Below are 26,162 nucleotides of genomic sequence, written 5' to 3'. Positions count from 1 at the left end.
AAGAACACAGTCACCTCCATCATTCTTCAATGGAAGAAGTTTGGAACCACCAAGACTCTTCCTAGAGCTGGCCACCTGGCCAATACTGAGCAATTGGGGGAGAAGTGCCTTGGTCAGGGAGGTGACCAGGAACCCAATGGTCACTCTTATAGAGCTCCAGAGTTCCTCTGTGGAGATGGGAGAACATTCCAGAAGGACAACCACCGCTGCAGCACTCCACCAATCAGGCCTTTATGGTAGACTGGCTAGACAGAAACCACTCCTCAGTAAAAGGCACATGACAGCCAGCTTGGAGTTTGCCAAAAGGCACCTAAAGACTCTCGGACCATGAGAAACAAGATTCTCTGGTCTGATGAAACATGCGTCACGTCTGGAGGAAAACTGGCACCATCCCTATGGTGAAGCATGATGGTGGCAGCATCATGCTGTGGGGATGTTTTTCAGCAGCAGGGACAGGGAAACCAGTCAGGCTCGAGGGAAAGATGAACGGAGCAAAGTACAGAGAGATCCTTGATGAAAACCTGGTACAGGTTGGGGCGAAGGTTAACCTTCCAACGGGACAACGACCCTAAGCACACAGCCTAGACATCGCAGGAGTGACTTTGGGATTCAATGTCCTTGAGTGGCCCGGACTTGAACCCGATCGACATCTCTGGAGAGACCTGAAAACAGCTGTGCATCAATGCTCCCCATCCAACTTGACAGCTTGAGAGGATCTGCAGAGAAGAATGTGAGAAACTCTCCAAATACAGGTGTGCCAAGCTTGTAGCATCATACCAAAGAAGACTCTGAGTCTGCCAAAGGTGCATCAACAAAGTACTGAGTAAAGGGTCTGAATACTTATGTAAAGGTCATATTTCAGTTTTACATTTTTTATACATTTGCAAAAATGTTTAAAAACCTGGTTCTCCTCTCTCGTTATGGGGTATTGTGTGTAGATTGATGAAGAGGGAACACAATTGTATCATTTTTAGTACAAGGCTGTAACGTAACAATGTGTAAAAAGTCAAAGGGTCTGAATGCTTTCCGAATGCACTGTATACAGTATGGTTGAGATATTGTAGGTGATATAGTGCCTTCAGAATGTATTCACTCCCCTTGACTCTTTTCACATTTTGTTTGTTACAGCCTGAATTTGAAATGGTTGTAATAAGAAAGTGTCACTGGCCTACACACACAATATCCCATCATGCCAAAAAGGAATCATGTTTTTAGACATTTTGACAAATTAATTAAAAATGAAAAGCTGAAATGTCTGGGGTCAAGTATTCAACTCTTTTTGTTATGGCAAGCCTAAATTAATTTCAGGAGTAAAAATGTGCTTAACAAGTCGCATAATAACTTGTGTGGACTCACTCTGGGTGCAATAATAGTGTATAACATGATTGTTTTAATGACTACCACATCTGTGTACCCCACACATACAATTATCTGTTAGGTCCCTCTGTCGAGCAGTGAATTTCAAACACCGATTCAACCACAAAGACCAGGGAGGATTTCCAATGTCTCGCAAAGAAGGGCACCTATTATTAGATGGCTACAAATAAAAAAGCAGACATTGTATATCCCTTTGAGCATGGTAAAGTTATTAATTACATGTTGGATGGTGTATCAATACACCCAGTAACTACAAAGATACAGGCGCCTTTCCTTACTCCGTTGCCAAAGAGGAATTTCTGGGATTTCACCATGAGGCCAATGATGACTTTAAAACAGTTTGAGTTAACATTGTAGTTAACATTGTTAACATTGTAGTTACTCCACAATACTAACCTAATTGACAGTGAAAATAAGGAAGCCTGTATAGAATAAAAATATTCCAAAAAATGCATCCTGTTTGCAACAAGGCACTAAAGTAATACTGCAGCAAATGTGGCAAGCAACTTTTTGTCCTGAATACTGTGTTACGTTTGGGGCAAATCATACAACACATTACTGAGTACTGCTCGCCTTATTTTCAACTATAGTGATGGCTGCATCATGTTATGGGTATGCTTGTAATCATTAAGGACTGGGGAGTATTTAAGAATAAAAAAGAAACGGAATGGAGCTAAACTCAGGCAAAATCCTAGAGGAAAACCTGGTTCAGTCTGCTTTCCACCAGACACAGGGAGATGAATTCACCTTTCAGCAGGACAATAACCTAAAACACAAGGCCAAATCTACACTGGTGTTACTTATCTAGAAGACAGTGAATGTTCTCGAGTGGCCGAGTTACAGTTTTGGCATAAATCCACACGCAAATCTATGGCAAGATGTGAAAATGGTTTTCTAGCAATGATCAACAACCAATTTGACAGAACATGATGAATTCTGAAAAGAATAATAGGCAAATTTGGCACAATCCAGGTGTGCAAAGCTCTTAGAGATTTACCCAGAAAATCTCACAGCTGTAATCGCTGCCAAATGTGCTTCTACAAGGTATTGACTCAGGGATGTGATTACTTATGTAAATTAGATATATATGTATTTAATTTTCAGTACATTTGCAAACATTTCTAAAAATGTCACTTTGTTATTATGGGGTATTGTGACAGAAACATTTTTATTTCAAACATTTTTAATTCTGGCTGTAACACAACAAAATGCAGAATAAGGGGTTTGAATACTTTCTGAAGGCACTGTATTTAGCCTGGTCACAGATATTTTTGTGCTGTCTTGCCAACTCCTATATGAATTGACAATGAGGCACAAACAGATCGTGGACCAGGCTTGGTGATATTTGTGCTTTTCCACTATGTTATTCACCTTATCTTGGTTACTGTAAAGCTGGATGAAGAGGAAACAATGCCTGAGAATGTTGGCTTCTTCTCTTGTCAGTGTTGAATCATTGTTGTGTTCTCAAGGTCATTCTCTGTGAGAAAGACACTCATTTTCAAAGCGCTGGCTTTTAAAAAGTTCCATAAAACTCTGTTAGTCATTACTGTACTTAAATGCTGTTAACATAATTACTTTTGTGTTTGGGAGCCTTTTAACTCAATATAAGGATTACTGTTTGGCTTTTACATTTAAAGAGTTGACCTTGCTTCCCTCTAGTGGTAGAGTGCAGTTAATACACTTGATAATTATGGAACATAGTATTTCTTGATCAGGCAGTGGACTCCTGGTGCTATTGGCATCCCTTTAATATGTCGTCACATTCATTGAGAAAATGTCAAACAAAAGACTGTAAGTGACACAGTACTTCCCTATAGCTTTTGAATAACATTGTTAATGATTACTACTGTGTACATTTGAAATGTGGTATCAATATAGTAAAATGGCTTGCGAGCTGACACGGCCGACACTGAGTATCTGCAGTTACAGTAGATTAGAGTTTTGTTCAGAATTCTTGTGCAATGATAATGAACCTGCATGTTGTGAATTTGTTAGTTGTTAGTTTTGTTGATTGTTAAATGTGTTTATACAGTGGCAAGAAAAAGTATGTGAACCCTTTGGAAATACCTGGATTTCTGCATCAATTGGTCATAACATTTGATCTGATCTTCATCTAGGTCACAACAATAGACAAACACAGTCTGCCTAAATTAATAACACACAGACAATTCTAAGTGTTCATGTCTTTATTGAACACACCGTGTAAACATTCACAGTGCAGGGTAGGAAAAGTATGTGAACCCTTGGATTTAATAACTGGTTGACCCTCCTTTGGCAGCAATAACCTCAACCAAACGTTTTCTGTAGTTGCGGATCAGACCTGCACAGCGGTCAGGAGGAATTTTGGAACCTTCCTATTTGACAAAACTGTTTCAGTTCAGCAATATTCTTGGGATGTCTGGTGTGCACTGCTCTCTTGAGGTCATGCCACAGCATCTCAATTGGGTTGAGGTCAGGACTCTGACTGGGCCACTCCAGAAGGCGTATTTTCTACTGTTGAAGCCATTCTGTTGTTGATTTACTTCTGTGTTTTGGGTCGTTGTCCTGTTGCATCACCCAACTTCTGTTGAGCTTCAATTGGCGAACAGATAGCCTTACATTTTACTGCAAAATGTTTTGATAAACTTGGGAATTCATTTTTTCGTCGATGATAGCAAGCTGTCCAGGCCCTGAGGCAGCAAAGCAGCCCCAAACCATGGTGCTCCCTCCACCATACTTTTTTTTGCCTTTTTTTCTCCACACATAGTGTTGTGTGTTCCTTCCAAACATCTCAACTGTAGTTTCATCTGTCCACAGAATATTTTGCACATGGAACATCCATGTGGACTTTTGCAAACTTCAGATATGCAGCAATGTTTTTTCCCGTGGTGTCCTCTCATGAACACCATTCTTGTTTAGTGTTTTACGTATCATAGACTCATCAACAGAGATGTAAGCATGTTCCAGAGATTTCTTTAAGTCTTTCGCTGACACTCAAGGATTCTTCTTAACCTCATTGAACATTCTGCACTGTGCTCTTGCAGTCATCTTTACAGGACAGCCACTCCTAGGGAGAGTAGCAACAGTGCTTAACTTTCTCCATTTGTAGACAATTTGTCTTTCTGTGGACTGATGAACGTCAAAAGGTTTTTAGAGATACTTTTATAACCCTTTCCAGCTTTATGCAAGTCAACAATTGTTAATCTTAGGTCTTCTGAGATCTCTTTTGTTCGAGGCATGGTTCACATCAGGCAATGCCTCTTGTGAATAACAAACTTCGATTTTGTGAGTGTTTTTTATAGGGCAAGGCAGCTCTAACCAACATCTCCAATCTCGTCTCATTGATTGAATTCCAGGTTAGCTGACTCCTGACTCCAATTAGCTTTTGGCGAAGCCATTAGCCTTGGGGTTCACATACTTTTTCCAACCTATACTGTGAATGTTTAAATGATGTATTCAATATAGACAAGAAAAATATAATAATTTGTGTGTTATTAGTTTAAGCACACTATATTTGTCTATTGTTGTGACTTATATGAAGATCAGATCAAATTTGATGACCAATTTATGCAGAAATCTAGGTAATTCCAAAGGGTTCACATACATTTTCTTGCCACTGTATACAGTGGGGCAAAACATTATTTAGTCAGCCACCAATTGTGCATGTTCTCCCACTTAAAAAGATGAGAGAGGCCTGTAATTTTCATCATAGGTACACTTCAACTATGACAGACAAAATGAGAAGAAAAAAAATCCAGAAATTCACATTGTAGGATTTGTAATGAATTTATTTGCAAATTATGGTGGAAAATAAGTTTTTGGTCAATAACAAAAGTTTATCTCAATACTGGCAATGACAGAGGTCAAACGTTTTCTGTCAGTCTTCACAAGGTTTTCACACACTGTTGCTGGTATTTTGGCCCATTCCTCCATGCAGAGCTCCTCTAGAGCAGTGATGTTTTGGGGCTGTTGCTGGGCAACACGGACTTTCAACTCCCTCCAAAGATTTTCTATGGGGTTGAGATCTGAAGACTGGCTAGGCCACTCTAGGGCCTTGAAATGCTTGTGTGTTTGGGATCATTGTCATGCTGAAAGACCCAGCCACGTTTAATCTTCAATGCCCTTGCTGATGGAAGGAGGTTTTCACTCAAAATCTCACGATACATGGCCCCATTCATTCTTTCCTTTACACGGATCTGTCGTCCTGGTCCCTTTGCAGAAAAACAGCCCCAAAGCATGATGTTTCCACCCCCATGCTTCACAGTAGGTATGGTGTTTTTTAGATGCAACTCAGCATTCTTTGTCCTCCAAACACGACGAGTTGAGTTTTTACCAAAAAGTTATATTTTGGTTTCATCTGACCATATGACATTCTCCCAATCTTCTTCTGAATCATCCAAATGCTTTCTAGCAAACTTCAGACGGGCCTGGACATGTACTGGCTTAAGCAGGGGGACACGTCTGGCACTGCAGGATTTGAGTCCCTGGCGGCGTAGTGTGTTACTGATGGTAGGCTTTGTTACTTTGATCCCAGCTCTCTGCAGGTCATTCACTAGGTCCCCCCGTGTGGTTCTGGAATTTTTGCTCACCGTTCTTGTGATCATTTTGACCCCACGGGGTGAGACCTTGCGTGGAGCCCCAGATCGAGGGAGATTATCAGTGGTCTTGTATGTCTTCCATTTCCTAATAATTGCTCCCACAGTTGATTTCTTCAAAGCAAGCTGCTTACCTATTGCAGATTCAGTTTTCCCAGCCTGGTGCAGGTCTACAATTTGTTTCTGGGTCCTTTGACAGCTCTTTGGTCTTGGCCATAGTGGAGTTTGGAGTGTGACTGTTTGAGGTTGTGGACAGGTGTCTTTTATACTGATAACAAGTTCAAACAGGTGCCATTAATACAGGTAACGAGTGGAGGACAGAGGAGCCTCTTAAAGAAGAAGTTACAGGTCTGTGAGAGCCAGAAATGTTGCTTGTTTGTAGGTGACCAAATACTTATTTTCCACCATAATTTACAAATAAATTCATTAAAAATCCTACAATGTGATTTTCTGGATTTTATTTTTCTCATTTTGTCTGTCATAGTTGAAGTGTACCTATGATGAAAATTACAGGCCTCTCTCATCTTTTTAAGTGGGAGAACCTGCACAATTGGTGGCTGACTAAATACTTTTTTGCCCCAATGTAATTATTCTCAAATGTTTTTGACATAAACATTTTTCAATGTGAACACGGGTTTGTTATGACTCCTGTTGCACCGGGCACGATGCCATCTCCTCCAGTGCAGACCATCATGTCAGTGGTCAGGACGCTGCACCATTTAGGCTGTGTACAGCTTGCATGGTCAATGACAGGCACGAGGGCCTGCTGCAGGATGTCTGTGAAGGGGCCTCCAGCTGAGGATTTACAACAGAATCAGGTAAGAGCCAGGACTCGGGTCGGTTCCATTTCAATTCAGGAAGTAAACTGAAATGCACATTTTCTTCAATGCGTTTCAATGAGGAAAATGTGGAATTGAAATTTCTGTTTACTTCCTGAATTGACTGAATTGAAATGGAATTGACCCTTACCCAGGTAAGAGTTTTTGGACCATAGTACCCACAGGGTTGGACCGGGAAACATTTAACTAGGTTTCCACACAGACAAAATGCGGAAGAGGTGCAGACACTGTAGAGACGTCCCCAGCCGTTGACGTAGCAGGGCTCGTTGTGGGGCAGGATAAAGCCAGCCTCAGGAAGACAGGCAGCCACGATGGAGTCAGTGACGGTCACTTGATCAGGGCAATGTCATTACTGCAGAAGACACACGGTTATAACCCCCAATGAGCTCCCAATACACACATAAAGACGTATAGTTTGACAGCGATCTTCCAAAATGAACGGTAGGTTTAGTAAGTCTGGTAATTGAGTGTGCTAGCTGTGATTGTATTGTTACTGTCTGTGTTTACTGGTGCAGTGAGCAAACTACTGCTGCTGGTATTTGGTTGGAATTACTGTTGTCGCTTCATATTGAAATAGTCATATGGTCATAGATAGACCTGATGTGTACTGTAGCTTGATGGTTGTGTGTATTGAGGCCTCCTCAGTCTCTTTCAGGTTGTGCTTGCCCAACTCTACTCTGTAGGTCCTGCTACTGCTGCATGTGTAACCAACCACAGCTAAGCTACTGAATAGTCAAACATCTACTGGCACCAAATGTTATTGAGGGCTATTACACGTGCAAACGATATTGTGTTTATGTAAGGTAAGGCCACCAAAGTGTTGTATGGCTTGTGTTGATGTGTTCAGTACATAATGCAGAGGGCAGCCGTGACAACCCAATCAGTGTTGATCAGAGTGCCACTAAACACCTGTTTCCACGCACCAATGTCATTGTACTGGAGAGAGATCTGGAATCCAGAGGACAGGACGGATAGTTAGCATCTCTGCTGTCATGTTGAAGTTAGTCTCTTGTGACAGTTAGTTCAGGGTACCAAGTTTAAGTTGAAGTGTAAAGTGCAGGGGCTTGATTCCATTTAGAAGGGAAAAAAACCACTACAGGAATAGAGATTAAACACCTACCAAGCAAGAGTTTTCCCCCCCAAGGGTGTTAATACATATGCAGCAGAGTTGAAGAAACTGTATGAGCATTGCCAGTTTGGAGACATTAAGGGATAGATTTGTTTGTGGACTGAAACATGAACACATTCAGAAACATTTGCTCACAGAGACAGATCTCACTGTAGCTTTGGAAATCCTTACCAAAGATGCAATTGAGTTGCAAAATAAACATTGACCTCCTTTCAAAACGTTCCTGCACAAATTTTCTCGCAGCCGACAGCCTCCCCTGTGGCTGAAAAATGCAACAGGGGTGCCAGAGATGGCCACAAGGCAGAGGACTTCTGTTTCAGAAACAAAATTTGTACAAAATACAATAGAAGAGGCACATTAAAAGAGCATGTAGAGCAAAATATAGTCGCAACAGGGAAACTGAGAACATGAAATGGTCTGTGCACTAGCAGAGCAGAGTGGCAGTGATTCAGATGAACAATTCATGGTACAATGGACTTAACACAGTGACTTCTCCCAGCAGTAGCATAATATGGGTGACACCAGAAATTGAAGGCATACCATTCAAAATGCAGTGTCTGTAATTTCCATGACTGTCTACAATGAGCACATGAAGGCCATCAAGCTGAAGAAAACAAATGTGTTGCTGAAGACATACTCAGGAAAGAGATTGAGATCAATGGGGGTGTTGCAGGTCAAAGTGCGTTATGGGGAGCGAACATAGCAGTTGCAGCTGTATGTGGTGCATGGAACTGGTCCCCCATTATTTGGCAGTGAATGGCTGCTTCAGACATCCCAGCTTGAAGAGAAAGGCACAGACCAAACACTGGAACATTTGCTGGAGAATTACAGCACCGTTTTCGGTGATCAGATGGGAACATTAAAAGGCTTAACAGCCAAACTCATACTGAGAGATGATGCAACCCCAAAATTCTGCAAAGCCACATCCGTTCCATAGTCCTTGAGACCAAAGGTGGAAGCGGAAATCTATTGCTTGCAGGATACCGGGAACCTGACGAAAGTGGACAGAAGTGAATGTGCCACACCTATTGCTCCCATTGTAAAGAAAGACGGTCTGTTTGAAAGTGTGGGGACTTCAAGGTCCCTGTGAATTCAATGTTGGATGTGGACCAATACCCCCTGCCCCGTCCACATAGGGCTGGACATCGTGAAGCCAAACCGGTGCAATGAAGTGCTGAACAAAGATGCTCTGCGGCGGCTGTGAGCCCAATCTCCAAACAGGATAGGTGCGAGTGATGGTGCGAGACTACAGAACAATTTGGGGGTATATTTGCTTATATTTGCTTATATTTGTCCTTTTACACACAAGTTTGTAATGGAAATGTGTTTATTGCATATCCCAACTCCCCCTGAGACACCCGCAGAGAGTGTGGTCACAGCCAGGGTCACCATTGTACAGCAACCCTGGACTAGTTCAAGGGCACAGCAACAGATGTTTTACCTTGCGGGCTCCGGTATTCAAACCAGCGACCTTTTGGTTACTGGACCAACGCTCTAACCTCGAGGCTATCTGCCGCTCCTGAAGAGGAGGGAAATGAACAAGCGGGACCGTACACACACACATGGAACAAAGAACTTACCAGGTTCAAGTGAGCCACAACATTATGTGGCGGCGTCACATTAACAACTGCATTCCAAAGGAAACAGGACAACATCTGAGAGAGAACAGGCACAGAGAACTCCTGGAAGTGGCACAGCTGGAGAGGGCAATGGGGTGGTACAGGGACCCCAGTGATGTACTGGGCCGTTTGCACTACCATCTCTAGTACCTTGTGGTCGGTGGCTGAACACTTGCCATACCAGGCAGTGATGCAACCAGTTAGGATGCTCTTGATGGTGCAGCTGTAGAACCTTTTGAGGATCTGAAGACCAATGCCAAATCATTTCAGTTTCCTGAGGGGGAATAGGTTTTGTTGTGCCCTCTTCACGACTGTCTTGGTGTGCTTGGACCATGTTAGTTGGTTGGTGATGTGGAAACCAAGGAACTTGAAAATCCCAACCAGCTCCACTGCAGCCCCATCGATGAGAATGGGGGTGTGCTCGGTCCTCCTTTTCCTGTAGTCCACAATCATCTCCTTGTCTTGATCACATTGAGGGAGAGGTTATTGACCTGGCACCACACAGCCAGGTCTCTGACCTCCTCCCTATAGGCTGTCTCATCATTGTCGGTGATCAGGCCTACCACTGTTGTGTCATCGGTAAACTTAATGATGGTGTTGCAGTCGTGCCTGGCCGTGCAGTCATGAGTGAACAGGGAGTACAGGAGGGGACTGAGCACACATCCCTGAGGGACCCCTGTGTTGAGGATCAGCATGGCGGATGTGTTGTTACCTACCCTTAACACCTGGGGGGCAGCTCGTCAGGAAGTCCAGGATCCAGTTGCAGATGGAGGTGCTTAGTCCCAGGGTCCATAGCTTATCGATGAGCTTTGAGGGCACTATGGTGTTGAACGCTGAGCTGTAGTCAATGAATAGCATTCTCACGTAGGTGTTCCTTTTGTCCAAGTGGGAAAGGGCAGTGTGGAGTGCAATAGAGATTGCATCATCTGTGGATCTGTTGGGACAGTATGCAAATTGGAGTGGGTCTAGGGGTTCTGGGATAATGTTGTTGTGAGCCATGACCAGCCTTTCGAAGCACTTCATGGCTACAGATGTGAGTGCTACAGGCCGGTTGTCATTTAGGCAGGTTACCTTAGTGTTCTTGAGCACAGGCACTATGATGGTCTGCTTGAAATATGTTAGTATTACAGACTCTGAGAGGTTGAAAATGTCAGTGAAGACACTTGCCAGTTGGTCAGCGCATGCTCACAGTACACGTCCTGGTAATCCGTCTGACCCTGTGTCCTTGTGAATGTTGACCTGTTTAAAGGTCTTACTCACATCGGCTGCGGAGATCGTGATCAAACAGTCTTCCAGAACAGCTGGTTTTCTCATGCTTGTTTCAGTGTTATATGCCTCGAATTGAGCATAGAAGCATACATCTACTTTGTGCATGACACAAGTAATTTTTCCAACAATTGTTTACAGACAGATTGTTTCATTTATAATTCACTGTATCACAATTCCAGTGGTTCAGAAGTTTACATACACTAAGTTGACTGTGCATTTAAACAGCTTGGAAAATTCCAGAAAATTATGTCATGGCTTTAGAAGCTTCTGATAGGCTAATTGACATAATTTGAGTCAATTGGGCATGTACCTGTTGATGTATTTCAAGGCCTACCTTCAAACTCAGTGCCTCTTTGCTTGACATCATAGGAAAATCTAAAGAAATCAGCCAAGAAAAATTGTAGACCTCCACAAGTCTGGTTCATCCTTGGGAGCAATTTCCAAACGCCTGAAGGTACCACGTTCATCTGTACAAATAATAGTATGGAAGTATAAACACCATGGGACCATGCAGCCATCATACCACTCAGGAAGGAGACGCGTTCTGTCTCCTAGAGATGAACGTACTTTGGTGCGAAAAGTGCATATCAATCCCAGAACAACAGCAAATAACCTTGTGAAGATGCTGGAGGAAACAGGTACAAAAGTATCTATATCCACAGTAAAACAAGTCCTATATTGACATAACCTGAAAGGCCACTCAGTAAGGAAGAAGCCACTGCTCCAAAACCTCCATAAAAAAGCCAGACTACGGTTTGCAACTGCACATGGGGACAAAGATCGTACTTTTTGGAGAAATGTCCTCTGGTCTGATGAAACAATATAGAACTGTTTGGCCATAATGACAATCTTTATGTTTGGAGGAAAAAGGGGGAGGCTTGCAAGCTGAAGAACACCATCCAAACCGTGAAGTACGGGGGTGGCAGCATCATGTTTTGGGGGTGCTTTGCTGCAGGAGGGACAGGTGCACTTCACAAAATAGATGGCATCATGAGGAGGGAAATTTATGAGGATATATTGAAGCAACATCTGATGAACAATGACCCCAAGCATACTTCCAAAGTTGTGGCAAAATGGCTTAAGGACAACAAAGTCAAGGTATTGGGAGTGGCCATCACAAAGCCCTGACCTCAATCCCATAGAAAATCTGTAGGCAGAACTGAAAAAGCATGTGTGTGCAAGTAGGCCTACAAACCTGACTTAGTTACACCAGCTCTGTCAGGAGGAATGGGCCAAAATTCACCTAACTTATTGTGGGAGGCGTGTGGAAGGCTACCCGAAATGTTTGACCGAAGTTAAACCATTTAAAGGCAGTGCTACCAAATAGTAATTGAGTGTATGTAAAGTTCTGACCCACAGGGAATGTGATGAAAAATAAAAGCTGAAATAAATCATTCTCTCACTATTATTCTGACATTTCACATCCTTATTAAAATAAAGTGGTGATCCAGCTGACCTAAAACAGGGAATTGTTACCTAGATTAAATGTCAGGAATTGTGAAAAACGGAGGTAAAATGTATTTGGCTAATGTGTCTGTAAACTTCTGACTACAACTGTATTGTTGCTTCAGTTGAATGTAGTTGATCCATATTCCAATAGTTTTGTATTGCATGTAAAACAGAAATGTAAAACAATCGTTAGCACTAGCAACTATGTCTGCAAGAATGACAAACGTCATCATGCCTGTATCTTCCCCCCTTGTATTCACATCAGGGTTGTATTTATACTGTACTGTATGTTCGGTGCATCACCCAGAGTTAACAAGTTGGAAAACTCAACCAGACAATTTGGGAAACCACATTCAACCTTAATTTAACTAGGTAAGTCAGTTAAGAACTAATTGTTATTTACAATGACGGCCTACCGGGGAATAGTCTACGGGTATGGCCTTGCCACCTTTCCTATGGTGGTGACACGAGTTGTGGCGGGAAAGGACACCAGGCACAACAGCTGGCCGCATATGTAAGGGACAAGGGACACAACATATTTTCAGTGACATAACTTTCCTATTGCTACTCAAAGCAGAATCTTTCACAATTTGATAACTTTTCTTCTTATACTAACTTGTTGCTCAGTTATTCATATAGGCAGATATGCCCCGCCTCCCCCCCCCCCCCCCCCTGTTATGGTCTCTTGTTATAGGCTACAGGGCGATAACAGTCATTCCTTTCAAAGAAAATAGTTTAGCTTCTATTGTATCAAGATGTTTCTTAGCCATTATTGCTCATTGGTAAAAATCTGCATCAGCTGATCAAAAATGTGTTTATGTTTGAGTGTGTGATTCAGGTTACTTCTTTAAAAGTTGTGGCTCAGTATCAAGTGTGGTAGTACTTATTATTTTGTAACTTCCCAATGTATGACATTTGAGCATTGTTCACTAAATAAAGCAACAGCACAGTTCTTATTTTCAATGTTTTATTTACGAGCAGACCTTCCACATGGTGACAGTGGATTCCCAAAAAGTAGCTCTGTTGCCTTAGTTGCTCATCATGGCCTGTGGAAAATATGAGAATGAAAAACATTAGATGTGCCCTCATCATGATTCGTGTGTACTGTACAACATCTGTAGTTATACTGTAGATACTGTAAAACAAAGATTACAAGTCTCTTAATTGTTATATCATGCAGCTTGACTTGAAATATCAACAAAATTGTCAAACTCTTTCTCTCTCAACTTTTTACAGCAACATTTTTACCATGGCACCTTTTACATCTAAATCATTGTGGAGAAAAATGTGGTTGTCGACTAAAAGTTTGGTTATGTAATAACAGTTCTAGTCAGTGTTCCAATGTATAGCTGAATGCACTTACAGTGTTGATCCAGTCCATGTAGGAGCTGACTTGGGTGAAGACAGTGGGCTTCTTGCGGAAGTTGCAGCTCAGCCCAGAGCCAAAGCTCACAATACCGTGGACCTCCCAGGCGCCATCAGCATTTTGGCAGTTCAGGGGGCCACCGGAGTCACCCTGTGTCAAAGGACAAAACCAGGATATAAAGAAGTTCAGTACAGCTCCATCTCCCACTATATTAGGGGTCTGAAAAATGTGGCCCTAGGGCCCTCTCTTCATGTTGGATGGCCCAGTGTCACTTTTAAACACTCATTATTGTGATTTCTACAATTATGTGCTAGTGCCTTGCATAATCACATAGTTATGGGGCACTGGTCCGCTATGGAACTTACGTTGCATCCGGACACAATGCCATCTCCTCCAGCACACACCATGGTGTCCTTCACCTGGAAGCCCCACCAGTCTTTCTGGGAGCAGGTGGCGTGGTCAACGACAGGCAAGAGGGCCTGCTGCAGAATGTCAGGGAGGGCACCTCCGGCTGTTAAGGAGAGAGAAACACGACACAACATGTTACCTCTGGTAAAGATATTCTCTTTAAAGTCCGACTCTTTAAGTAGAGAGAATTAGATCACTCGTCACCCAGATTTAGGAAATTATGTTTTGCAACCCAATGTCTGTCTTCATCAAACACTTCATTTAAAGTTTGCATTTGAATTAGCATGATGAGAGGATGGTGCAAGAGGTGCAGTCACTCACTGACGGTGCGTCCCCAGCCGGTGACATAGCAGGACTCGTTGTGGGGCAGGATGAAGCCAGCCTCGGGAAGACAGGCAGCCATGATGGAGTCAGTGAAGGTGACGGGAGTCTCCAGTTTGATAAGGGCAATGTCATTACTGCAGAAGACACACAGACACCAGTCAACATGATGTACAGTGCATTCGGAAAGTATTCAGACCCCTTGACTTTTTACACATTTTGTTACATCCTTATTCTAATATTTTTTAAATAATTTTTCTTCATCAATCTACACACAATACCCTATAATGACAAAGTGAAAACAGGTTTTTAGAAATTTGGGCAATACTTATTTATATATGTATTCAGACCCTTTGCTATGAGACTTGAAATTGAGCCGTACCCAAGAAGACTCAAGGCTGTAATCACTGCCAAAGGTGCTTCAACAAAGTACGGAGTAAAGGGTCTGAATACATATGTAAATATTTCAGTTTCTGCTTTGTCATTATGGGGTTTTGTGTGTCTATTGACATTTGTTTTTATTTGATCCATTTTAGAATAAGGCTGTAATGTAACAAAATCTGGAGCCAGTCAAGGGGTCTGAATACTTTCCGAATGCACTGTATGTAGACTTCTAATTATCAGTTAGCATAAGTATGCTAACTGAAAAGTTCAATCAGTTATTAAGGTTGTAGTGTACATTTTTGCACTGTATTACAAATCAAAATTGTGAAATGTAATCCCGACCGTCCTACATAAGATAGTTCAAACTTTTGGAATGCTGTCTATTCAGTCACAGACTACCATTTTTGCTGTGTTACTCTTGTTCTCCATCCTTGTGTCTAATTAGGCTGTACCACTGTAAAGAAAAGTTAGCATTGGTTCTACCGGATGAAGAGGGGGTTCCATTTCTCGTGGACGACGATCTTGGCAACACCAACAGCCAGAGAACCCTCCTCAGTCTCAGCCAGGTTGTGCTTTCCCAGGTTCACTCTGTAGGTCCTGCTACTGCTCAATAATAACAGAGGAGAACAGATACAGAACACAGTATGAGGGAGTGACACTGAATATCCAATTCACAAAATTCAAATAATCTGTCAAACTTTGATTCTCTAGCATGCTCTTGTTATCTGTTGAAAAGACTAAAAATATATATATATTCAATTGAAGCACTACTGCCCCTGAGCAAGGCAGTTAACCCACTGTTCCCCGGGCCCCGATGACGTGGATGTCGATTAATGCAGCCCCCCCTCACCTTACTGAATCAGAGGGGTTGTGTTCAATGCGGAAGACACATTTCAGTTGATTGCATGCAGTTGTACAACTGACTAGGTATCTCCCTTTCCCTTGTTCTTCCTTTTACATTATTATTGTAGGTTGAATTTCAGAACTGTGGCCCATTTGATGTTTCCTGCTCATCATGACTGCTCCCAAGTGCCCCCTCTCTTAAACATGATTATTCTACTGTCCTCTCACCTGATGCAGTGAGCAGCGGTGAGGACCCACTCGCTTGAAATCAGAGTTCCACCGCAGGTGTGTCTCCACTCACCATCTCTGTCGTACTGGAGAGAGATCTGAAAGACACAATAAAGTAGATAATAATGAGTATTTCTCAATTTTGAAGCCCCCTACACTCAACTGTTGATGACTGACAAGCAACGATTAGTATTGATGCATTGCATTGTTTAAATCTACCCAATTCCAAATCAACGCCTAGCCTCTTCCCCCTATGTACTTCATGCAGATCTGCGAAGACCGGATAGCTTTGTCACAGTCACTATGCATCTTCTGCATTGACTTAACGTAAAGTACCTGCCAGGGCCAGCTGTTGGGCCTGACGTCCTCCCCTCCCACCACTCGTGTCACCACAGGAGGGAAGGTGGGCATGCCACACCCGTAGACTGTTGGACACAAACACACTCTCATATATAACCTCAGTCTACTGGTGTTAGCTAGCATACATTACTATAGTCTCAATACACTGTTGAGTCACATTTTGAGCATAAATCATTTTGATTATGTTAGAAATGAATCATTTTTTAAAATGAATACACTATCCACATTTATGTATTTCATTTGCAATGCCACTTTATAAAAATCTTTCAATAGGTTTAGCAATGTAGCATTCTGTCAATATTCTAACTGAAGATGGGAAGAGAAATAGGCTACTGTATAGTGTTCTGTTCTTATTAGTGAAACAAATAAGTATAATCCTTACCAGCAGCAACCAGACAAGCAAGGACTACAAACTTCATCATGTTTGTATCTTCAAAATGTGTCACACCAGGGATGCCTTTATACTGTAGGCTACTGTATATGACGTTTGACAGGTAAGACAAGAATTCAACAGATTCTGGGAAATGTTTCATCGGTCAGCCCACTCTGAAAACCAAGCTGGGGGTGAAGCTAAGGACAGCTAGCCCAGCCACACTGATAAAATTGCCCGCCCCCCTTTTTTCCACTCCCCTTGAAGTATAATATTAACACAAAAATATTTGGATTTGAACATATGTGTAGTGGCAAGCTATTCTCACAGCTTCTCGAAGCAGCATGTTTCATGCATTGTAGATTACCAATGCATGATTACCTAGATCAAATAAAGTAAGTACGGTACCGCAAAAAAGTATTTAGTCTACTACTAATTGTGCATGTTATCCCACTTAAAAAGATGAGAGAGGCCTGTAATTTTCATCATAGGTACACCTCAACTATGACAGACAAAATGAGGGGGAAAAATCCAGAAAATCACATTGTAGGATTTTTAATGAATTTATTTGCAAATTATGGTGGAAAATAAGTATTTGGTCACCTACAAACAAGCAAGATTTCTGGCTCTCACAGACCTGTAACTTCTTCTTTAAGAGGCTCCTCTGTCCTCCACTCGTTACCTGTATTAATGGCACCTGTTTGAACTTGTTAGACACCTGTCCACAACCTCAAACAGTCACACTCCAAACTCCACTATGGCCAAGACCAAAGAGCTGTCAAAGGACACCAGAAACAAAATTGTAGACCTGCACCAGGCTGGGAAGACTGAATATGCAATAGGTAAGCAGCTTGGTTTGAAGAAATCAACTGTGGGAGCAATTATTAGGAAATGGAAGACATACAAGACCACTGATAATCTCCCTCGATCTGGGGCTCCACGCAAGATCTCACCCCGTGGGGTCAAAATGATCACAAGAACGGTGAGCAAAAATCCCAGAACCACACGGGGGGACCTAGTGAATGACCTGCAGAGAGCTGGGACCAAAGTAACAAAGCCTACCATCAGTAACACACTACGCCGCCAGGGACTCAAATCCTGCAGTGCCAGACGTGTCCCCCTGCTTAAGCCAGTACATGTCCAAGCCCGTCTGAAGTTTGCTAGAGAGCATTTGGATGATCCAGAAGAAGATTGGGAGAATGTCATATGGTCAGATGAAACCAAAATATAATTTTTGGGTAAAAACACACCTCATCGTGTTTGGAGGACAAAGAATGCTGAGTTGCATCCAAAGAACACCATACCTACTGTGAAGCATGGGGATGGAAACATGTTTTGGGGCTGTTTTTCTGCAAAGGGACCAGAACGACTAATCCGTGTAAAGGAAAGAATGAATGGGGCCATGTATCGTGAGATTTTGAGTGAAAACCACCTTTCATCAGCAAGGGCATTGAAGATGAAACATGGCTGGGTCTTTCAACATGACAATGATCCCAAACACACCGCCCGGGCAACGAAGGAGTGGCTTCGTAAGAAGCATTTCAAGGTCCTGGAGTGGCCTAGCCAGTCTCCAGATCTCAACCCCATAGAAAATGTTTGGAGGGAGTTGAAAGTCCGTGTTTCCCAGCAACAGCCCCAAAACATCACTGCTCTAGAGGAGATCTGCATGGAGGAATGGGCCAAAATACCAGCAACAGTGTGTGAAAACCTTGTGAAGACTTACAGAAAACGTTTGACCTCTGTCATTGCCAACAAAGGGTATATAAAAAAGTATTGAGATAAACTTTTGTTATTGACCAAATACTTATTTTCCACCATAATTTGCAAATAAATTCATAAAAAATCCTACAATGTGATTTTGTGGATTTTTTTTACAATTTTGTCTGTCATAGTTGAAGTGTACCTATGATGAAAATTACAGGCCTCTCTCATCTTTTTAAGTGGGAGAACTTGCACAATTGGTGGCTGACTAAATACTTTTTTGCCCCACTGTATGTCATCGAATCGTACTGTGTGCTAATGTGAGGATGTTGTTTACTTTTTTCCCGGACTACACCTTTAAAGAGTTCATACTTGATTGAAAAGCTACGTTACGGTCCAAAACTTCTGAAAGCCGTTTCCAATGACCTGTCACACCCTGACCATAGTTTGCTTTGTATGTTCTATGTTTTGTTTGGTCAGGGTGCGATCTGAGTGGGCATTCTATGTTGGATGTCTTGTTTGTCTGTTTATGTGTTTGGGCCTGATATGGTTCTCAATCAGAGGCAGGTGTTAGTCATTTTTAGGTAGCCTGTTTTAGGTAGCCACATATGTTTTAGGTAGCCATATTTAGGTAGCCTGTTTTGTGGGTGATTGTTCCTGTCTTTGTTACACCAGATAGGGCTGTTTTCGGTTTTTCACGTTTCTAGTTTTTGTATATTGTTCTATTGTCATCTTTATTAAAGATGTATCAAAATAACCACGCTATGTTTTGGTCTGCCTCTCACTTGACATTTTAGTTTCAGATGCAGATTCTGAGGTACTGCTTCTGACTTTCATATGTTTTATCTCTCTTTGTCCACACTTTTAATGGCCAAGACACAAATATATAGTTCATGATAGTAATTAATAATGTTGGTTAATATTGGTTTCAACAAATCTGTTTCAGTAGACAACTGTTCCTTAGGAGTCAACTTAGGCAACCGGAGTTATTCCATGACACCTGTGAATTTCACAGAACCTGGGTAACACAGTTGACAAGAAGGTTATCTGCAAGGTTGATAAAATAAAAAAAAGTTTTCCTAACTGCTTCCAGGCAGGTTGTTATGCAACATGTCCAAAGGGTTTTTCTATATCACTCTCCAGCTATACACTGAGTGAGTCCAGGTTAAAGCTATGATCCCTTATTGATATCACTTTAAAAGCCACAAAGGCCAAATAGTTCTCTGTGGAGTAATATAATGTGTGTTGAACCTATGTTTAGCAAAGCCCTTTTGCTTTAAAACTACATTCAATGGCATGGAAGAATTGGAAGGTTGTTGGATACAGTGTCCTTTGTCTTACAGTAAAGAATAGTAGAAAAGGTTCAAACAAGAATGCCATGTGAAATGGTTCAACACATTCTAATGGCAAATATTTGAAGACTAGATTTTGCCCATCACTACTTAATTCACCAAAACATGTTCACATACAGTATCTAATAATAATAAAATGGCTGGACATTATATGTAAAATATTAGGAACACCTGCTCTTTCCATGACATAGACTGACAAGGGGAATCCAGGTGAAAGCTATGATCCCTTATTGATGTCACTTGTTAAATCCATTTCAATCTGTCTCGATGAATGGGAGGAGACGGGTTAAAGAAGGATTTTTACGCCTTGAGACAATTGAGACATGGGTTGTGCTTGTATGCCATTCAGAGGGTGAATGGGCGAGACAAAAGATTTAAGTGCCTTTGATCAGGGTATGGCACAGTAGTATATTTTCCACACTCAACAGTTTCCTGTGTGTATCAAGAGCAGTCCATCACCCAAAGGACATCCAGACAACTTAACTGTGGAAAGGTTCTTCTCATTAATCAGAGACATGCTTATGGTATGAGTGTAGGCCTATGCTATGGGAATGCTGGTTCATTTAAAATTGTTTCAAGGCATAAAGGAAAGAGCGGCAGCATTCTTATCTTAGAATTGTATTTATGAGCAAACGTCCATATAGAAACATTGGTCTCCCAATAGGTAGCTGTGTTGCATTAGTTGTTCGCCAAGATCTGTGGGAAATGAATGACTCTTCCCTTCAACGTGATAGATGTGATTTTCATCTCTAAATCATGGTGAACTTGAGGTAGCGTTCGGCCATAGTTCTCGTAACAGACTCCATCATCTCCCTGATTACCTTCCCTATATATGTCACTCCCTTTGGTTCCTTCCCCAAGCGTTATCATTTCTGTTCCAGTGTTCTGTGCGTTCGTGTTTTGTTTTATGTTGCGCTTATTTATTAAAACACTCACTCCCTGAACTTGCTTCCCGACTCTCAGCGCACATCGTTACACACTGACAGTGTTGATCCAGTCAATGTAGGCACTGACTTGGGTTAAGACTGAGGGCCTTTTGCGGTTGTAGGTGCAGTGACCACCTAAATTGAAAAAGCTCAGCACAGTGTGGATCTCCCAGCTCCATCAGCAGTTTGATGGTTCAGGGGGGCACCATGGTCACCTTGGGTCATAACAAAACCAGATCAACAAACAAGTTCAGCACCACTTTATCTCATGGTTCTAGCAATGCCAAGCTCATGGGTTTGATTCCTGCTGGGCCCACCAATACGGACCGATATGTATGCACTCACTGTTGCTTTGGATAAAAGTGTCTGCTAAATGGCATATTATTACATTAAATCTCTAGACCAGTATCCCTTTTTTTGGCGTTGCCTTAGTTTTTTCAGAACAAAGGCATATGATAATGAGTTTATAATGCTAGACACTCTGATAAATAGTTGAATGGGGCCCACCGTAATGAAATGTACATGTTATTAATAATTAAAACAATGTTGGTTAATAGCCAATACACCCTGATGAAGACAGCTTGGCTGTCGAAATGTTGGTAATTACATTTTTGCATCTGAGTTCCTAGAGTGTGCGGCTCTCTGTTATTTTCAAGTTTTCTACTCCGCTATCCAGCACCTCGCCTAAATAGGTGTGCGTTTCTTATTCTTCTAGTTAATCGCCAATGCAATTTGTGCCATTTTCCATGATCGTATACAGTAAGAGGACCTCAGAGGTACTAACATGTCAGTAATGGAGGTCGTTTGAAATACTGAAATGCCCGTAACTTTGAAATTCATTGGAAAATCGCAAACCATTATAGAAAATATTGATTGCATATGTACATGTGTTTTCTAATCATTTAAGAACATTCTCTAAATATCTTTCCCCAAATTGCACTTTTAAAGTACAAGTATGTTTCATACATTTTAGTATGCCATTGCATGACTAACTAACCTGACTAAATGAATAAGGTCTATAGTCTATATTAGTTCGTTTTTTTTGCATTGTTCATTATTATAGGGTTATATTAGTACTGTTTTATTTCATGGTCAATGACTAAACTACACACTACTTTCTTTTGCCTAAAGAAAATAGAATATGGGTGAAGTACGTAAGAATTTCCTTTATTTTTCATCAGACCTGCCTAAATCTCACTTCAAACACTTTTTGTCTGCGTAATTCTCACTTTGTGTTTAATAGGCTAAATCCCAATTTCTGTTAACGTCTGACTCCAGAGTGATCTGTTCTTGCTGTTAACGTCTGACCCCAGACTGATCTGTAGTCTATGACATTTCAGATTTAGATATATGTTTTCATTAAGTAGTTTGGAAGTAGAGAACGTTTTTTCCTCTAAGTAGCTTTATTTTTCTTAAGGGTATATTAACTTCTTCCAGTATGAAGTAATTGGTAGCGTGGTAAACTATATTTCAGAGTAGCTTTTCCAACACTGTGAATTCAACAGAACCTGGGTAACACAGGTTTTTCCAGGTTTTACTGTCTGGTTTTAGACACCTTGTTGTGCAACATGTCCCTGACAGTTTTTTTCTACTACTCTCCAGCTATATAAGGGAGCAGGTTCAGCTGACATTCACTTAAACTGTCATCATGAAGTTTGTGATCTTGGCTTTGTTTGTTGCTGGTGGTAAGCTATCCTGACCAGATTTGAGATTTTGCTGCACATTTGACAATATGTTGGTCTGTCTTATCTTACTTTCAGGGAACATGTAATTCCACTTCGTGTGCCATCTTAAATTACCACCTATTTGTTTTCATTTAGAAATTCTCTCAGATTTAAGTTGAAATATATTGGGTATATCATGTATCATGTACATGAAATGCAGAAGTTACGAGTTCACATTTTGGTAGAAATGTGCTATTTCAAAATTAACCTTAGACATACAATATGATGTTCTGGGAAGAGTAAGTCAGTGATGCAACAGTGTAATTGTATAGTGTGTGTGTTTCTCGTTTTTTCCCAGCCTACGGATGTGGGCTGCCCACATTCCCCCCTATCATCACCAGGGTGGTCGGAGGAGAGGATGTCCGTGAGAATAGCTGGCCCTGGCAGGTAGGTTCCACTTTACATGTTTACATGTATTATCACCCCTTCTCTATTCACAAGCCCTTCTCTATTAACAAGCCCTTCTCTATTCACAAGCCCTTCTCTATTAACAAGCCCTTCTCTATTCACAAGCCCTTCTCTATTCACAAGCCCTTCTCTATTCACAAGCCCTTCTCTATTAACAAGCCCTTCTCTATTCACAAGCCCTTCTCTATTAACAAGCCCTTCTCTATTAACAAGCCCTTCTCTATTCACAAGCCCTTCTCTATTAACAAGCCCTTCTCTATTAACAAGCCCTTCTCTATTCACAAGCCCTTCTCTATTAACAAGCCCTTCTCTAATAACAAGCCCTTCTCTATTCACAAGCCCTTCTCTATTAATTAACAAGCCCTTCTCTATTCACAAGCCCTTCTCTATTCACAAGCCCTTCTCTAATAACAAGCCCTCTATTAACAAGCCCTTTATTAACAAGCCCTTCTCTATTAACAAGCCCTTCTCTATTCACAAGCCCTTCTCTAATAACAAGCCCTGGGTGTCCTAAAGTTGTAGTATTTTTCTTCAAATTGACTTTACCAAATATTATTTGAATTGTGTTGAATTTAAATACATTGATGTTTGTTTCTTTGTTCTCTCCAGGTGTCTCTTCAGTACCAATCTGGTAGCAGCTTCCACCACACCTGTGGCGCCACTCTGATCTCCAGCCAGTGGGTCATGACCGCTGCTCACTGCATCAAGTATAACGAATGGGTCCAAGATTGTCATCCCATTAACTTTTTATTTTATTACATTTCCTCCATGATCTAAAAGGCACCAGCCGCCACTGCTTCACTTACTGTATTATCTATGGACTTTTAACATTTTGTTAGTGTTATGACCTGACCCTTTGTGTGTGGGTTCTCTTGTGGGCTTACAGCAGCCGCAACACCTACAGGGTATACCTGGGCAAGCACAACCTGAAGAGCAACAACGAGGAGGGTTCCATGGCTCTTACTCCCGCCAAGATCATCGTCCATGAGAACTGGGATTCCTACAGAATCCGGTGGGGTTTTCACTTTTTTCAACCCTAAATGATATCTATCCTTGTGGGCCCCATGTTTGTTTACATTCAAATACTTATATGTTTGAACTATTTTCCGTTAGATAATTTATGGATGAATGATCAATTCTCATAGCTATGCGTTGGCCAAAGTTTTTTTGTACAGACGGGATGCATGATATGATCTAACTGGAAATTGGAGATAGTGAAGTAGTGCTGCCTTTTCATCAGTGAATGAGATTAGTAATATTTCCTAAACTTTGTGACATCTGCTGATGTAAAAAAGGGCTTTTTTTAATGCATTTGATTGATTCATGACTGTACTAATCTGTAATACAGTCGCTCATCATGTCTTCTGCAGTAACGACATTGCCCTGATCAAGCTTCAGAGCCCTGTCACCTTCTCTGACTCTGTCATGGCGGCCTGTCTGCCCGACTCCGGCATCGTCCTGCCCCACAATGCTCCCTGCTACGTCACTGGCTGGGGACGCCTCTGGAGTAGGTCATGTTGACCATGAATCAGTTTCCCTTGCACTTTTCTCTCATATTAATGTGTATTATTTCATCTTTTCATCCTCATTTGCTGGTGATATGAATGTCCAAAAACTCAGACGTACTACCAATAACTTTATATAAACAAATGTAATGATGACAAACCAATTCCTAATTATTATGGTAGTTATTGTGAGTATATTTAAAATATAGTTATTTTGAATATATAGTGTTTGTTAATGAGCGTTGAGCATTCAACATATCCTTCAAGATACTATTGACATTTCATGAGAATCAATAGAGGCACTAATTGGACTGTTGAATTTGTTAATCTCTTCAGCCGGAGGCCCCATCGCTGACGTACTGCAGCAGGCCCTCCTGCCCGTGGTCAGCCATGCCAACTGCACCAAGCCCGACTGGTGGGGCAGCCTTGTTACCAGCAGCATGGTCTGTGCTGGTGGTGATGGAGACCTTGCTAGCTGCAACGTGAGTCATGCTACTACAGCTTGTTGATGTTTTGTCATTTCACGATCATGGAGTGATGAACAGACCTAGATCTAAGAAATGCCACTTGAGGAAAAAGAATGATACTTTATTTTGTGAAAGGAATTGTTTCGGAATAGCTGAGTACAGTACCAGTCAAAAGTTTGGACACACCTACTCATTCAAGGGTTTTTCTTTATTTTTACTGTTTTCATTATTGTAGAATAATAGTGAAGACATCAAAACTATGAAATAACACATATGGAATCATGTAGTAACTAAAAAAGTGTTCAACAAATTCTTCAACAAATTCAAAGCAGCCACCTTTTGCCTTGATTATAGCTTTGTGCACTCTTGGCATTCTTTAAACCAGCTTCATGAGGTAGTCACCTGGAATGCATTTCAATTAACAGGTGTACCTTCTTAAAAGTTCATTTGCGGGATTTATTTTGTTCTTAATGCGTTTGAACCAATCAGTTGTATTGTGACAAGGTAGAAGTATACAGAAGATAGCCCTATTTGGTAAAAAAAACAAGTCCATATAATGGCAAGAACAGCTCAAATAAGCAAAGAGAAATGATAGTCTATCATTACTAAGAAATTAAGAAATTCCACAAATTAAAGTTTAACAAGATTATTGTCAACTTTATATTTGACACAGTCATACACGGTGGTCCTGAGCTTACCACTGCTATGTGTTCCTCTGTTTCCCTGCAGGGAGACTCCGGTGGCCCCCTGAACTGCCAGAACTCTGATGGCTCCTGGGACGTTCACGGTGTGGTGAGCTTCGGCTCCAGCATGGGCTGCAACTACCCCAAGAAGCCCTCCGTATTCACCCGCGTCAGTGCCTACATTTCATGGATCAACAACGTGAGTGCACACCCAACACTTCAACACTATATCCCTTCCCACCATACTTTCACACGTATTCCCTTCCCGCCACACAAGGGCTAAAATATCAATACTACATACTGCTTAGATTGAAGCAATGTATTGTGCGTTTTAAGTGGTATCCAAACCAAGCTAGATATACATTTATAATGAAGTAATGAATATTGGAACAGCCTATCCATGGAAAAAAAAACATTTGTCATGTTTAATGATCACCTTGGAGTATCTGCAAGTGTACTCCCTATTGGCATATGAAGTCATTTTTTGTCTCTTTTTTATTTTTCTATTTTTCAGGTGATGACCAGCAACTAAATTATGGATCTGGTTGTATCGTGGTGGGCAGCTGTCATTAAATAAATACATGTATTGCAAATATCTCATTCTTTGGTTTCCTTTTTTCAAAACCCAATGGTTTTCCAAATGAATCTAAGTTTATGTGAAACGTTAGTAGAATAGTTTCGGGTACCATAAAGAGATGTCCATACATGTATGGACTTTCAGATTTTTTAAACACAAATATTTTCAAAAACATTGGAAAGTCTGCATAATGTTTTCCATCAAATTGTATCCATTGTCATCAAAATTATGATCAGTTGGAAAAAAAACTTTAGCATCTGTATCCGGGTAAATTACTGTATTA

The 26,162-nt window shown here is 41.3% G+C and overlaps 2 protein-coding genes across 2 annotated transcripts; one reads left to right on the top strand and one right to left on the bottom strand.

Moving 5' to 3' along the window:
• Window positions 1–13,206: 13,206 nt before the first annotated feature.
• ela2l (elastase 2 like) lies at window positions 13,207–16,658 on the bottom strand. The gene is made up of 8 exons (XM_029664327.2): window positions 16,549–16,658; window positions 16,143–16,231; window positions 15,807–15,904; window positions 15,219–15,338; window positions 14,352–14,488; window positions 13,988–14,133; window positions 13,620–13,772; window positions 13,207–13,302 (listed from the first exon to the last, which is right to left on the bottom strand). Exons 1-8 carry the CDS (start codon window positions 16,586–16,588, stop codon window positions 13,285–13,287), a joined length of 801 nt encoding a protein of 266 aa, XP_029520187.1. The 5' UTR covers window positions 16,589–16,658; the 3' UTR covers window positions 13,207–13,284.
• A 5,434-nt stretch (window positions 16,659–22,092) lies between these two features.
• On the top strand, window positions 22,093–25,897 carry ela2 (elastase 2). Its single transcript, XM_029664325.2, has 8 exons — window positions 22,093–22,200; window positions 22,538–22,626; window positions 23,257–23,354; window positions 23,534–23,659; window positions 24,018–24,154; window positions 24,489–24,634; window positions 25,349–25,501; window positions 25,817–25,897. Exons 1-8 carry the CDS (start codon window positions 22,164–22,166, stop codon window positions 25,832–25,834), a joined length of 804 nt encoding a protein of 267 aa, XP_029520185.1. The 5' UTR covers window positions 22,093–22,163; the 3' UTR covers window positions 25,835–25,897.
• The last annotated feature ends 265 nt before the right edge of the window (window positions 25,898–26,162 follow it).

Source organism: Oncorhynchus nerka, linkage group LG7 (genome assembly GCF_034236695.1).
Source record: "Oncorhynchus nerka isolate Pitt River linkage group LG7, Oner_Uvic_2.0, whole genome shotgun sequence".
In the NCBI taxonomy this organism is placed as follows: Eukaryota; Metazoa; Chordata; class Actinopteri; order Salmoniformes; family Salmonidae; genus Oncorhynchus; species Oncorhynchus nerka.
The sequence above is the reverse complement of the archived record's forward strand: the minus strand, read 5'-3'. Positions and strand labels throughout refer to the sequence as shown.

Coding starts and splice junctions, on each gene's coding strand:
- ela2l (XM_029664327.2), bottom strand. CDS start 16,588: ATGATGAAGTTTGTAGTCCTTGCTTGTCTGGTTGCTGCTG. Junction 14,489..15,218: donor TGGAACCCCCTCTTCATCCG/GTAGAACCAATG, acceptor TGTCTTCTGCAG/TAATGACATTGCCCTTATCA. Junction 13,773..13,987: donor GCATTGTGTCCGGATGCAAC/GTAAGTTCCATA, acceptor CCTTTGACACAG/GGTGACTCCGGTGGCCCCCT.
- ela2 (XM_029664325.2), top strand. CDS start 22,164: ATGAAGTTTGTGATCTTGGCTTTGTTTGTTGCTGGTG. Junction 22,201..22,537: donor GGCTTTGTTTGTTGCTGGTG/GTAAGCTATCCT, acceptor GTTTTTTCCCAG/CCTACGGATGTGGGCTGCCC. Junction 23,660..24,017: donor TGGGATTCCTACAGAATCCG/GTGGGGTTTTCA, acceptor TGTCTTCTGCAG/TAACGACATTGCCCTGATCA.